The sequence below is a fragment of the Scomber scombrus genome, chromosome 22 (assembly GCF_963691925.1).
Source record: "Scomber scombrus chromosome 22, fScoSco1.1, whole genome shotgun sequence".
Taxonomy (NCBI): domain Eukaryota; kingdom Metazoa; phylum Chordata; class Actinopteri; order Scombriformes; family Scombridae; genus Scomber; species Scomber scombrus.
In genome coordinates, this window is record NC_084991.1 from 19243770 (window position 1) to 19258754 (window position 14985).

At 40.9% G+C, this 14985-nt stretch overlaps 1 protein-coding gene across 1 annotated transcript in view; it reads left to right on the forward strand.

Moving 5' to 3' along the window:
• wnk1b (WNK lysine deficient protein kinase 1b) overlaps positions 1-14985 on the forward strand; it is an 82233-nt gene that overhangs the window by 32834 nt on the left and 34414 nt on the right. Inside the window, exons 2-10 of the mRNA XM_062444151.1 lie at positions 189-361; positions 5666-5886; positions 6839-6996; positions 12123-12211; positions 12898-13037; positions 13217-13296; positions 13560-13886; positions 14141-14210; positions 14528-14721. Coding sequence (XP_062300135.1) covers positions 189-361; positions 5666-5886; positions 6839-6996; positions 12123-12211; positions 12898-13037; positions 13217-13296; positions 13560-13886; positions 14141-14210; positions 14528-14721 — 1452 coding nt within the window. The remainder of the gene's footprint in view (positions 1-188; positions 362-5665; positions 5887-6838; positions 6997-12122; positions 12212-12897; positions 13038-13216; positions 13297-13559; positions 13887-14140; positions 14211-14527; positions 14722-14985) is intronic.

Below are 14985 nucleotides of genomic sequence, written 5' to 3' on the forward strand. Positions count from 1 at the left end.
GCGTTCCTCCCCCTCAAACCCTCCTCACGCTTGATTTGATTGTAATCAAAGTACTATTAATACAACAGTGTTTTGTTTGGGTTAATGCTCCTCTCCTCTTTTTGTATTCTCTCCAGATTTCAGATGAGCAGTGTATTGTTTTTCTTGGTATTGTGTGCCTATGACTAATTTTCCTTTTCTGTGTGCAGGATCGCAAGCTGTCCAAGTCGGAACGCCAGCGCTTCAAAGAAGAGGCCGGGATGTTGAAGGGTCTCCAGCATCCTAACATTGTCCGCTTCTATGACTCCTGGGAGGGACCATGTAAAGGAAAGAAATGTATTGTTCTGGTCACCGAGCTCATGACATCTGGCACGCTTAAAACGTGAGTACACAAGAGATAAAGTCAATTCACTCAAGTGGTCATTTAAGACTTGGAGAGAAAAAAAACAGCATTGTGCTATCCAGAAAGTATATTTTACCAGTACTTAAGTTACTCAACATAAGTTGGACACTCAGACCAGATGATAGGACAGATATCAATATAACAAGCGATATAACTTTTTTAATTTACAGAATTAATGCAGAAAATAAGATCAGCTGAGTAAAAGATGTTGTCTCTTGATTCAGGAAAAAATCATTTAAAGCTTAACTGATCGGCATAAAAAATAAGGAGAATTATCTTGACACACTTGCAGGCTTGTTTGTTTATCAGATGAAACACTGTTTGCTTCGGTCAAGTTGTGCCATTACAGACGATGACTCACTTCCAGTTTTTTTGTCGAACCATGAAAATCACACACATATGCCTGTGTCATCCCCTCTGCTGCAACCTTAAATGATGAAACTCTCTACTGTCACACCCAAGAGTCAAAGGAAGACCCCTTCTCTAATCCTGTTACAAACTGTGTAACTGTGGTGTGCATGTTACAAGCAGGGCCGTCCATCAGTGTCTCTCGTCAGTGTCCGTCTGTGGAGAATTGATGCGTCTGTGGCCGTCATTGTCCACGCCACAAACGCATGCCAGTGTTTCGGGCTCGCACAGAATAGATGTGTGTCTGCGAATGCAAATGTGATTGTTGAGCTCCTGACACAATAAAAAGGCTAAATGCGAAGCGAGTGCCGCCGCGGCGAGCCCCATGCAGTGCATCGTGGGACATCGGCCCACCTGCCAGCTGCTGCTTCTGCTGCAGATTCCTCTCATTCCTGACAGAGAGACAGACAAGAGGGAGAGACCAAATGAAGCGTGTGGAGGGTATTGGAAAGGGGAGGGGAGGGGGGGCGGTTGTCTGCATGAACAGCCTGATATTTATGTACAGTAAGTTTGGGTGACAGAAGGAGACACAAAACAGCCTGATTAACAGATATTGAGAGAAAGACTAAACAGATCAACAGACAAACAGATAGACTAGATATACACTATATGTACTGTACAGCTGGCAAACCCATGAACCACCTGTGACCACAGAGTGAGAGAATTAATCCAGCGGGACAGAGCTTCCAAGAGCAGTAGCGCCCTCCACTGGAGGACTATTTAATTCATGAACAAATGCAGAAGTACATTATCTTGATCCTGCAACTGTTCTGCACTTGTCAAGTCAATCATGTGACACACACAATGCTGCTTTCCAATCCCTTCCTTCTACTACATATTTTGTTTAATAAAATGAGAGAGAAGAAGAAGAAGGGAGTATTACATTTCTTGAACTAAATATCCAGATAAAACCAAAAACAGTAAGCTAAGTTATGCCTGCACAAGTATGATTATCTTATCCTGCATATACATAAAGCATACATAATATGTAGGAGATACATACTTGTAAGTATGAGTAGATTAAAGGCTGCAGAGAGGTTTGGCGGTCGTCCAGATGAAGACTCAGAAAGGAGAGGGACTGTTGTGTGCTGAAGTGGTGGAAAAAGAAAGAGAGATGACGACAGAGAGGACTGATAGGAAAGGAGGGAGATGGTGAGGGATGGAAATACTGACCAGCGTGGGTTAAGGGGTATTAGAGGCTCCTTATCGGTGTGTGTATATCTGTGTGTGTGTGTGTGTGTGTGTGTGTGTGTGTGTGTAGGTGAGAGAAAAGTACAGGCTAGCATGTGTTTGTTTAAATATCTGCTCCTATGTGAATGCGTATGGTGTATGTACTGCTCACATACTATACACACCTATTTCTCAAACTGCAGATATGTGTGTGTGTTCAGGTATGTGTGTTATAAAGAGAGCACGGTTGAGTGATCGTGCATGGGAGAGAGGGGTTTGTGCTGTGTCACTCCGGCATCACATGCCACAGGGTTTATCCCGTCTGTCAACACTGTTCCGACTTCATAAAGGGAGAGGAAGAAATCAGAGGAGACGAGCGAGGGAGAGGTAAAGGGAAGGAAGAGTAAGAGACGAGGGTGCAGTTTTTTTCTAAAGAGATACGTGAGAGGGAAGGAATAAAAGTGTGAGGGAGGAGGGAGTCACTGTCAAACGTTTTTTCTTAGTATAAACACTGAAGTTATGAAGAAGTGCATTTTTGAGATATGTTCTCTTAAAAAATCCACAAAAGATTAGTTTCTGTCTGGTCCCCGCTGGAAGCTAATTATGAAAATATGAATCCACTCAGAGAACTTTTAAAGGCATATAAAAAATGTTTAGACTGTATTTAGGAGAAATGCTAGCTAAGTTATTTTATGCAGCAAAATTCACGGGCGTTTTTCATCATTAACTGACAAATTTGTAAACCAAACAATTCAATTCAATTCAATTATATTTATATAGCACCAAGAGAAGTTACCTCAGGGTTAGATCTCAAGCAGACCTGTAGGTGGGCGGCCATCTTTCTTGACACCTTGGGTTAATAACAATAATAACAATACCACTAACAATAATAGAAATATGACTAATAATAATAATAGAACCAGACGTGGATGTCAGGCGGTACCACGGCAACACGGAGTCCACAACCACAACAGAGGCTTGTGATCCAACCTTGAATTCATTACTTGAGTAAATAAACGGCAGATGAATTGATAATGAAGATCATCTTTAGTCGCAGCCTTATTTTAGTACTCCGACAATCCCAGCGGTGTGTTGGCTGACATTGCTATCGCTGCTTTGGAAAGGGTTGCAGGTGATTTTTTTAATAGAGTGGATGCATCACATGTTGACTGTCCTAAGTATGAACTGTGTAATGATGCTATTAATCCTGAGATATGGGAGTTCATCCAGGCCAAGTACAGAAGGGAGGACAAACTGCATCTTGTTTCATTTTGTTTACAGAGGTCTGCTAGCCTTAGGACTCTGTGTCAGCTGATCTTTCACTGACAAATCCCCAATTAGTGCTCAAAGGGTTAATTAATGATGGTGGGGAAAGAAGAACAAACTAAAGGACAAGTCACTCACTTAACAATGCATCATATTCTATATATATTTATACATGTATTGGAGTAATAGCTATATTTCCTTGTGGAATTAAGCAGAAATGAAAAGTATTAAGTAGCATGCAATTGAAATACTCAAGTAAAGTACAAATATCTCAAGATGAGTTAAGTACAGTAGCTGAATAAATACTCTCTGTTCCTTTCGGCCACTGGTTGCTGACTCCGGTCTTCACTGCTCTTCATGTCACAGCTATCAGCTATAGAGTTGTTTTGAAGTGCTCTTGTCAGCTAAGACAGACTGCAGTCGCTGCATTATTAGAGCAGCTGTTGACTCTCAGGATCTGAGTGTATAAGCAGAGTCTCGAGTGATGCTGCAGACCGATGCTGCTCTGCACCAGGTCAGCTGTCTGGAAAACAGAGGGCATCATTGGTGGAGACGACAACATCCTTGGTGGGGGAGGGGGTAATTTACACATACCAGCTGAATTCAACAAATCAAAAAGATGATGAGTCATAGAGCGGTTGAGCTCCTTTTGAATCCTCCTCCTTGTCTGGTTGATCAGAGAGCGACAAAGGGAGGTAAACCCTGCTTACCCTGCCTGACTTTATCTGTTCAGGACTTGAATGCAGCCGTGAACAGAAAAGCACACAAGTCTCCAGCTGATAACAGAAAAACAGGCAAACAGTTTGCTTAGTATTTAAACATTGATTTTAAATGAGCTAATCAAGACTGCCAGTCAAATCAATTATGAATGACTTTTGACGAGTTTTGACGGAAGCCTTTTTTATCAAATAATTGCATCTAATTAAAACAATATTAATAAATGGCTGTATGTTTGAAGTCATTTGACAGTGATTAAGATAAAGGCTCAATCTGGAAATCTTGCAAACTGAATTACATTTCACGTACTGTAAAATTCCTGTCCTGTTCTTCCTGTATTCCTGCTTCCTCCCACAGGGAAACTATGGAAATGGAAGGATGTTTCCCTGCATTTGACCCACTCTATGTTGGGAGAGCTTCCACACCAAGACAATGGATAACTGTGCTTAACTACCTTTTTGAATTCAAAATAGAACTATTACACATTAAACGATACCTCGCTGTTCTCAATCTAGATGATTAGAAGGCTATAAAAATAAATGGCATGTGGTACGACCAGACAGCTAAATATAATGTAGCCCGATACAGCTAATGTTTACCATTAGATCAGTGGGCATCCGCACTGTCCTGACTCTTTGAAACACGGGGGAAGAATTTTCTTCGAAAAACCACATCAAACGTCTACGAGCATGACCGCTGTTGTTTGATGAGAGGTTGCTTAAAATGTGACACTCACATGAGGTTGTAATTTAATATTGTTGCATTTTTCTGATGTGGAAATGATGATTAAAAGAAATTGTTAAAATTAACACATTAAAGTTAAAGCATTTAGGCAATAGTCTTTTTTTAAGAAATTAAATTAGTTAGAATTCCTGTGAATTCCTGTAATTCCACATCAAATATTTTACATTCATGCAATGTCGGCTCACCATTTGTGTGTTTGCTGTGTGTGTAAATTCATATCCGGACTGTCTAAGCATTTATGATGTATCTTAGCTGCTGTAACCGATCATTTTATACAATTTAAAGTATCAAATTGTGACAAAGTATAATGTGAAAGGCTTTATTTGACTCAGAGCTTCATCGTGAGTTTTAGCCTGCAATCTTGCTGTTTTTGTTCACTCTCATTGTGCACACTACCTGTTCAGCACCAAATGACAAACAGACACAGTTAGTGACTAGCTGGTGAACATAATGGAGCATTTAGCAGCTAAAGAGCCAGAAATTTCCCTCAGGAGATAGTTGAGACCAAAAACAGAGCTAAAAGAAAGTACATTTCAGTATTTCTAAAAGCTCCAAATGAATAGTAATGTTGGTGTAAGCAACTGTTTGAAAAATCAGTTTAAGCTGGAATAGTCTGACCGTAATCCACCTTGTTGTATAAGCTTTAATCTTTAATTGAAGTATTATCCGCATTCCTGCTACTACATCTCTTATCTGGCTATTGTCTATCTCTCCATGCCTTGCTTTGGCATAATTATATCCCCCCCCGGTTGGGTGTCAGTGTCCCACTATGATATAACTGTACTATACAGCCCTCAACCTCAATGAAATGGTGCAACACTCTTCATATGATTTGATGCTTTATAGTTGTTTAATAAAATTGTTCTACTTTATTGAGCTGGTGCGCTTGTACACGGCAACTTTCTCTTTAGTTTTGTACACTTAATCTTCCTTCGTTGAATGACATGCTCATTTATGTGCCTTCTCTTTGTCCCGCAGCTACCTGAAGCGTTTCAAGGTGATGAAAATCAAAGTGCTGCGTTCATGGTGCAGACAGATCCTTAAAGGCCTTCACTTCCTACACACCAGAGCTCCACCCATCATTCACAGAGACCTGAAATGTGACAACATCTTTATCACTGGGCCAACGGGGTCGGTCAAGATAGGAGACCTGGGGTTAGCCACACTGAAGAGGGCCTCCTTCGCCAAGAGTGTCATAGGTAAGAAGATCTCTCACATGCAGACAGACCTGTCAGTAGTCAGACTCAAACCTGCATATCAGAAATGTTCAGGTTTGTGAAAGTGACATGTTGTAATTTGTGTGGGTTTGTCATAAACATAACAGCTTCACATGCTTTTGTACTTGCTTTTCGGAATAGCAAATCACAGGTATTTGAAACACACACAAGTCAGCCTGCTAGTAATCTAGGATTAAGCTGTCTAGAGATGCATAAACACGCCAAAGACATGCCACACACACACACACACACACCCTGCATCCCATATGTTACACACTTGAACACACTAGGTGAGTGTCTGCTGTGCTCCATACAATAACTTGGCTGCCTTACATTAAATCACAGATATTCTGGTATTCACACATATTCTCAGCAACACACACACACACACACACACAGCACATGGAAGCACATATTCTCAGGCGCTTGAGGCAAGAATGAAACGCTTTGTCAGTGTAGCAGCTGCTTTGTAGTGATTAGGCTCATCTCAAGTATTTGGACACATATCGGAAAAGCAAACACTTACACAAATGTGCATACACACACGCAACATTTCAGGCTAGTACACAGTATCAGAAGTGAGTTTGTGAAGATTTGAGTCCTGTCTTCACCATAACTATTATATTATGTGTCACAGAACAGAACTTGTGAATCTACTTTTTTTTAATCTTGGTGTCCCTTTTTCTTTCATCAATGTGATGAAATTTACAAATAAAATAAGGCAGGGTGTCCTAGTAGTTAAAGACATTCCCACATTCCAAAATACGCACAACAGACTGTGTCCAATGCTTGTGAAGCAATCATAATCTACAGCATGTGTTTCTCAAAGGGATACATGAAAAAAGAGACGGACTAACATAGCCTCTGAAGGTTTTCTAAATTTCCAGGATGATGTGTAAGTAAGGTCATGGTTTCTCCTTTTCATTTTCATCAGGCACCCCAGAGTTTATGGCCCCAGAGATGTACGAGGAGAAGTATGATGAATCTGTAGACGTCTACGCCTTCGGGATGTGTATGCTGGAGATGGCTACCTCAGAGTACCCCTACTCTGAATGTCAAAACGCTGCCCAGATCTACAGACGAGTCACTAGCGTAAGCCACTTTTCAATACAGCATGTGTGTGACGGAGAGAGTGAAAACTATTTACACCTGTGACGTACATGAGTCGTATGTAAAAAGCCTCGTTTGTGTTTTTTGCCTCCGTCTTCCACCACTCGGCTCTCTCTGCCGCTCTCCCGCCCCCTACTTGTTTACCGCCTATATTAATAAGTTTGGCATGAGCTGCAGGAGATCCACTCATATGACTTTGCTTTTGCACTGATTAGTCTCTCCCTCTCTTTCTCCCTCCCCAATCTCTCTCTGTCTGAAAACAAAAAAAGAAAAGTGTAGCACTAGAAGAAAACGTTTTTTTGGCTGCATTTTTTTCTCCGCCGCTAGAGAGCAATGCCAAGCCAGTCATGTCACATTAGGGCAAAAAAAAAAAAAGATCTGACTCCAGGGTCAGATCCCTGACCCTGGATCCCGGACCCTGGAGTCACTTGGTGGCCTACAAATTGAAAATAAATGCAGAGAAATGAGATACACATGAGATTCAAAGTAGAAAAAACAGCATTCAAAATACTGACATAAGCTTCACATCGTTTATTCAGTTTCATCATTTTGAAGTTTTTTTGTTTTTTTTTCTCAAAGGCAGCAACAGGTCTGTCAACCACAACTATTTAAACACCTTTTATCTACCTGACAGTCAGGAAGCCTCTTGCATCAACCCATCAGATTGAAATGCACCTAATGCACCCTTAGGTTTTGTAACATTTCTACATTTAGCTAAAAATATATGTGACAGTTGGCCGGAAGCACTGACTGAAAAAAAAGCACAAAAAAAAGCAACAAAAACAAAAAAGCAAAATGAGACAGAGGCCAAAACACAGACAGAGGGGACAACAGATGCAATCAGAGGCTGTTTTTAAGTTGAGTGCTGCTGAGGTCATCACCTCAACACACACACACACACACACACACACACACACACACACACACACACACACACACACACACACACACACACGCACACACAGAAGCACATGAGAGCTGTCTCCATCCTTTCCTCATGGGAGCTCAGTTATGTGGAGGCTGACAGTGATTGTTAATGGAACAAAGGAATTTACTAGAAATCTCTCTCTTTTTCTCTCTATCCTTCTGTTGTTCCCTCCATTTTCTCTCTGCGTCTCTCTTTCTCACCACGTTATTTATTACTGTTCACTGTTAGCTCACAAAAGTTTTCATCAAATATTTTTTTGTCGCCAAATTGCCAGTGCATAACAAAACGGGTGCTCAAAAATGTAGGCAGATTATTAGTAATTCAATAAAATAACAATTTCAAGCAACTTCAATAGGAAAACCAAATAGAAACTGATTCTTATTGGCTCTTTCAGTACCTCAAACACTGGTAGTCATACAAAAGCTTTTGTGATTACTTTTGTATGCTTTAATGTATATTCTGTTTCAGACTTCAGTTCAGTAATGAAATTTGAAGGGATAAAATCTTCTGTGTCCATTTCTCCTATCTGACCGGTAAAATTCAAATGAAAGGGATTTGAATTAAGATTGCCTTCCTGCCTCTCACCACCACTGTGGGAGAAAAGAGGCAATCCTCCGTCTTTCTGTCCACTGTGATCGCTCCATATCTGAATCTCTCATTTCAATATGCAGAATCAATTCAATTCGGTATATTTCAGTACAAACAGTATGTATATCTGACTCTGTCCATCTGGTCTGTCCCTATTGAACCCATGTCTTCCCCATCTCTCTCTATTACTGACTCACACAAACTGAAATCATATCACAAATTCAATTGAACCATATTAAATGAATCATGGTGACCTCAGGCTTTGGGTTCACAACTCAGATTCTGAGTTTGTATGTGTGTGCGTAAACTGAAAACAACTTTTTTTTTTTCTTTTTTTTTTACCAGTCAACACAACATTTAGGAAGGGCTGTTGCTGTAACTGCAATTTTGCAATACCACACTAAAGACAAGCTGTGCAAGCAACATCCACAACTGCAATTTTCATGTTTTTTCTTCTATTTTTTCACGAGGCTAGGCCCTTCTTGTTGTACACTTTGTTTTGAATGTTTTGCATATGTTTAAACTCTCCCAGGCCACCGCGTGGTGGAGCAGGCTGCCATTTAACCTCCGAGGTAAAATAGTTTTCCACCTATGATACAATCAAAGGCGCGTCCAGCCAGACTCCATTCATACATCCCAGGTTAAGGGGACTCATATGTAGGCCAATGTTGTTTCCTGCCACAGCATGATATAAAGTATTTTCCGCATTCATCAGGTGCTGCTCCATTCAGCTGACACATAATCAGGTTAGCATAGCTTGATTTTCGCCCCCCCCAAAAAAGGCACTATACCACATACCACGCTGTTGAGCCACCCTGAATCAACGCAGTGGGAATTCCTTCAATGTGACAGCCCTACATTTAGCAAAAACAACCAATTTACAATCAGTTGTCCGCTGACACACACACACACATACACACACACACACACACACACACACACACACACACACACACACACCCTTGTGACAACCCCTCAGTGGGCCCCAGGCACCTGTTCCCTTTCATTTCACTGTCTAATCCATCCTCACAGCTTCCCACCCTCCATGTCTCTCTCTCTCTCTCTCTCTGTGTCTCCCTCTCTCTCTCTCTCTCTCTCTCTCTCTCTCTCTCTCTGTGTCTCCCTCTCTCTCTCTCTCTCTCTCTCTCTCTCTCTCTCTCTCTCTCTCTCTCTCTCTCTCTCTCTCTCTGTGTCTCTCTCACTCTGCCTGTCCTCACAAAGTCATCCCTTTTGAAAACCAAATAATTGAAATCATGGTAAGGCAAATATAGAGACTCCACAATTTATTTTCAGTGTCAGTTTATTGTTGATGGGTTTTTAAGCTGACAGTTACCTACTAACTCTGGCAGGCTGTGGTCTTCATAGCTGACAGGATTTGCTTTTTCTTTGAGTGGTTCTTTATGAAGGTTAGCTATAAATTCAGCTTTTTTATGTATTTTATTATTTCTCTAATATCAGACTGTGTGGGAATTGCCACCAATCGATGTGTCAAAATGACCCAAAGACATTATGAATCAGGAAAGATTTCAACTGCATGTACAGAATAGTTTTGAGTATTTTGCCTCTTAAAAGACGCTCAGTATTATATTGGGTGCTGTCTTTGATTTTAATATAGTTCACATATTGTTACCATATCTAAAAAGCAGTATGCTTTATGGCATAAAGTGTTGCTGCTTCATTTTCCTTCATCTAGAACATTCCTTACCTCCAATCAGCCTTGTTAAACCAAAAATCGTGCTTCACTCTCTCTCTCTCTCTCTCTCTCTCTCTCTCTCTCTCTCTCTCTCTCTCTCTCTCTCTCTCTCTCTCTCTCTCTCTCTCTCTCTCTCTCTCTCTCTCTCTCGCTCTAACCCTCCCTTCCTCTGTCATACTTAATACCATTACTTCCTCCATCAGTCCTAACTTTGTTTGGCCCTGGAATCTCTGAACGTGTGTGTGTGTGTGTGTGTGTGTGTGTGCGTGTGTCAAAGAGAGAGAGAGAGAGAGATGGGGGGTTGTTATGTAATGGTGAACTCAGGGGTAGCAGGAGAGAAATGAGCCCATGAAAGAAAAGAGGGAAGGGAAGACCGGTCTGGAGGAAACAAGCAGAGGGAGGTGGTCATTTACTGGCACAAACAGGTTGAGATAAACAGTCTGTATTTCAGACGGGTCAAATTGCCTCCCAGTTTTTACTAAAAACGATTTTTTCCGAGACATAGTGGTCCAAAAACTTTGTAGTTCACTTGTCTGAGTGTTCTTTAGGTAAGTTGCTCACTTTTTATTGAATGAATAATTTATCTTTCTTCCTACTTGTCTGATCTGTCATTTAGCTGTTTGATATTTTATAGCCACTTTTTTTGACTTTATTGCTTCTTATTTATGCTGATCTCTGTTAGTTGCTTCGTGCATGTGTATTTGATATCATCTAATCTGTTAGAAAAATGTTTTAATCTGTGTTACTTACTTTATTTATACTAATTTAAAAACTGAATTTCAGGTTGGCTCTAGCAATGAAAACAAGCAAATGCAATTTAATTGATTAGATGAATCAGCTGAAGGTTTTTTTTTTTTTTATATGTTATGTACATAAAAGTGCTTGGCAGATGGAATGAAGGTGATATTTTCTGTAATATTTTATTTTCTGAGCTTCCTCTCAGTTCAATTTATATTTTATTCCACGCTTAACAATGTTTCTACTATTAGGTTGTTTTATTGATCCTCTGTTGGATTTCTGCATAGACAGTGTGTACCTAAAAATTAGATTTTTTTATTTTTTGGTAAAAGAACATTTTTCCATAGCATGAAGCACTAAAACTAACTTCTCTGGATTCATTTGCACCATTTTTCCCAACAGAAAGGATTTCCTATTGTTGCTTTTTCCTATTAACAAGCATTAGATGTACCTTTTCACAGTGCCAAGCTTCAGAATGGGTCCCTGTGAATGTCTTTTATTGGTGTTGTCCTTCAAAATGAGCCCCGGTGGCTCTGAAAGGCTGAATCATTATTAATTCCTGAGGGGCCATCCGGGTTTATGTGGGATTTAATCCTGGAACATAAAATGACTGAACAGTCTTACTGTTAGACCTCTGTCTATCAAACAATTAACCTTCGTAAAGACATACAGCAAAATATTCAATTTTGCAAGGCTCATAAATTTAAATTACAATGCTATTTCACAGACTTAGTTTAGTTTTATTAAATCATTACCAGTTAATCCCCCAGTATATAATAGGAATTTGGCATTTAAGTCTTATGACAATTTCCAATTTGTTTAATTTCCATTTTTAGACCCCCCCTCCCCATTTTTGTGTTTTCTATGTTCCTATATAGAAGTGAGCAAACAGAGATGTATCTTCTACTGTAAGTGGTAACATAAATAGATTCAGTGTGTGTGTGTGTGTGTGTGTGTGTGTTAATACATAGCAGTCACTGGGTAAATGTCTTTAATGTATTAGTGAGAAAGATCACGTCAGGGTTTAAGTTCTTTCCAAACTCCTGTGTGTGTGCGCGTGCGTGTGCGTGTGTGTGCGTGTGCGCTTGAGTACGCCTGTCTGTCTGTCTCTCAAAGCTTCCCCTGTCTTCACCGCTCTTGTGTCTGTGTGGTTGTTTGCAGGGAGTGAAGCCTGGCAGTTTTGACAAGGTAGCCATTCCTGAGGTGAAGGAAATCATAGAGGGCTGCATCAGAACAAACAAAGATGAGAGGTGATACACACACACACACACACACACACACACACACACACACACACACACACACACACACACACACACAAACTCTAACCAAATTTGTTGCTAAACAGTGATTTTATGGGGGGATTTTCAAATGTTCTATAGACTCTCCATCATAACTTTGAGAGACCTAAGACTAATGTGATTATAACAAAATGATCACAACATCATCGCTACACTAAATAATGTCTGATCGTACAAGTTCTTGGACTTTTTGTCCACTTTAAGCAAAGTTATTCGCCCTCTAAATCCTGCTCTAGTTTCTTGGTTATAAATAAGAAGTGCTCTGTTCTGGCACTCCAGCCCCAGAGCAGAGCCCTCCGCCCCCACATCTCATTTTATTGTCCAAAATTTAGTTATCTTGGTCTTTTGGTGAGAAACAGTCATCTGATCGGTTGTCTGTAGTCCAGCTACAGTGCATTCATAGCTGATTCTCATTTCAAGGATCACTGATGCTTTTTCTCCTGAACTTTATTCTTCCTTAAAAACCATCAGGAACCTACAGACTACAGACCACATAACATAATGTGGAATATTGTATATGTTGGTAAATCCACTTCTCTCCTTCTCTCTTCTCTTTGTAGTTAAACTTCCAATGAAATTGGTGTTTGGCTGCATGATTTCTCTCCTACATATCTTTTTGTCTGCCGTTCTTCTAGGTATGCTATAAAGATCCTGCTGAACCATGCTTTCTTCCAAGAGGACACGGGAGTCAGGGTTGAACTGGCAGAAGAGGATGATGGGGAAATGATTGCAATCAAGCTCTGGCTCAGGATAGAAGACGTCAAGAAGCTCAAAGGTTAGGAATAGTGTCTCCAGTGGCTCAGTGACATTTAAAGCAGTTGTAAAATATCTGATAATGTGTAACTATGTATTTCATAATGTAAATCATAATTGATATTATATCAAGATATAATTTATTCCAAGGAAATACAAGACAGATAGCTGCCTGACCAGCCACCTGTAATTTGTTTTCAGGAAAATACAAAGACAACGAAGCCATCGAGTTCTCCTTTGACCTGAACAAGGATGTCCCTGAAGATGTGGCCCAGGAAATGGTATTAGGGGAGGGATTCATATGGGATATGAATGTATGCAGGTGTGGAAAGTGGAAGGGAGGGAGAGTTGGATTTAGGTGGGAGATATGTTGTGACAGAAGGAGGGATGGAAAGGTAGCGACTGATGCATGAATGTTGACAGCAGATAGATGGATAGATAGATGGTTGATGAGATGGACAGGAGACAAGAGTGATAAACGGTGGTGAGTAATGGTGCGTGTTTTGTTAAAAAGTATACATGACTTTACTCAAAACCTCTCCAGGTTGAGTCCGGCTATGTTGCTGAGGGTGACCATAAGACCATGGCCAAGGCTATCAAGGACCGTGTGTCTCTGATCCGGAGGAAAAGAGAACAGAGACAGCTGGTACGAGAGGAGCAGGAGAAGAGAAAATTGGAGGCAGAACAACTACAGCTGCAGCAGCAACAACAACAGCAGCAACAGCAGCAACAGCAGCAGCAGCAGCAACAGCAGCAGCAACAACAGCAGCAACAGCAGCAACAGCAGCAACAGCAGCAACAGCAGCAGCAACAGCAGCAACTGCAGCAGCAGCACCAGCAACAAGAACCACACAAACCTTCACACGCACAGGTTCGTTAGACAGTATATAACTGTTAGCATGATTTTATTTGTTTTAGCACTTGCATATTGCAAATGATCTGGCATAATATTCAAGTCAGCAAATCGTCATCCTTGAAGTCCTATTTTGAAACAATGCATGACCATTAGACCTCATTCGAGTTATAGCGTGTCATATTCCAATGTAGGCCGTGTGGAAAATGTGAGTTTTGTCCTTCTTTGACTTTAGTTTGACCTCAGTGTGTGTGTGTGTTTCATGTCTCCAGGCAGAGGCAGAGGAGACTGAAGTAGAACAGCAACAGTTCCACTATCAGCAGAGCGGCATCTCGCACACATGTAAGACATACTGCAAACAGAGATTTATAACAGCACATTGTCACATTTTGCATGGTGGTTTCTATTTTCATATGTTCCTGCTCTCGAAAGTCCTTCGATTGTTTCGCACATTGTGAAGTTTACTGTGAAGATTTAATTTCGGTAGTAAAAGATGGTTATATGGCTTTATATGCTTGTGAATACATTTTCATAAAGCTAAGTGCCTGCTTCCAAACCTGTTGTACCTCATATCAAGTTTTGAAATGACTGTGAGTTTAATAATTGTTGTAGAAAAAGAAAGATCCACCCTCCTTATTTCCATCTTCTGTTTCTCTCAGCTGAAGGAGGCATGGACAGCGGCCAGGGTTCCTCAGTTTTCTCCTCAGATTCTCCCCACCTGGGTCAGCTGACCATGTCATACAGCTGCCCCCCCTCTTCCCAGCCCCCCTCCCAGCCCCAAACCCCTTACCCCTCCACCCCCTCTGCTACCCTGCAGCAGCACCAAGCCTACGCTCAGCCACCGCAGCCAATGGTGAGTGATGATGTCATCCAAATTAGACAACAGGCACGCGTAGAGTTTCAGGTTATCACATCGGCGAGGAGTGCAATACTCACACCTGTGTTGAAAATGACTCGTCAGTTTGAAGTGAGCACTGCATGGTGTGTTGGAGTGGGATTGAGCTTGAGTTAAGTTTGCTGGGAGTGGGCTGGAAATTGCGGTTGTGTGTTGAACTAAATATACAAGAGCATGCTGGTGATGGGTTTTTATTTAGAGATGATCACCTTTTACTTCTAC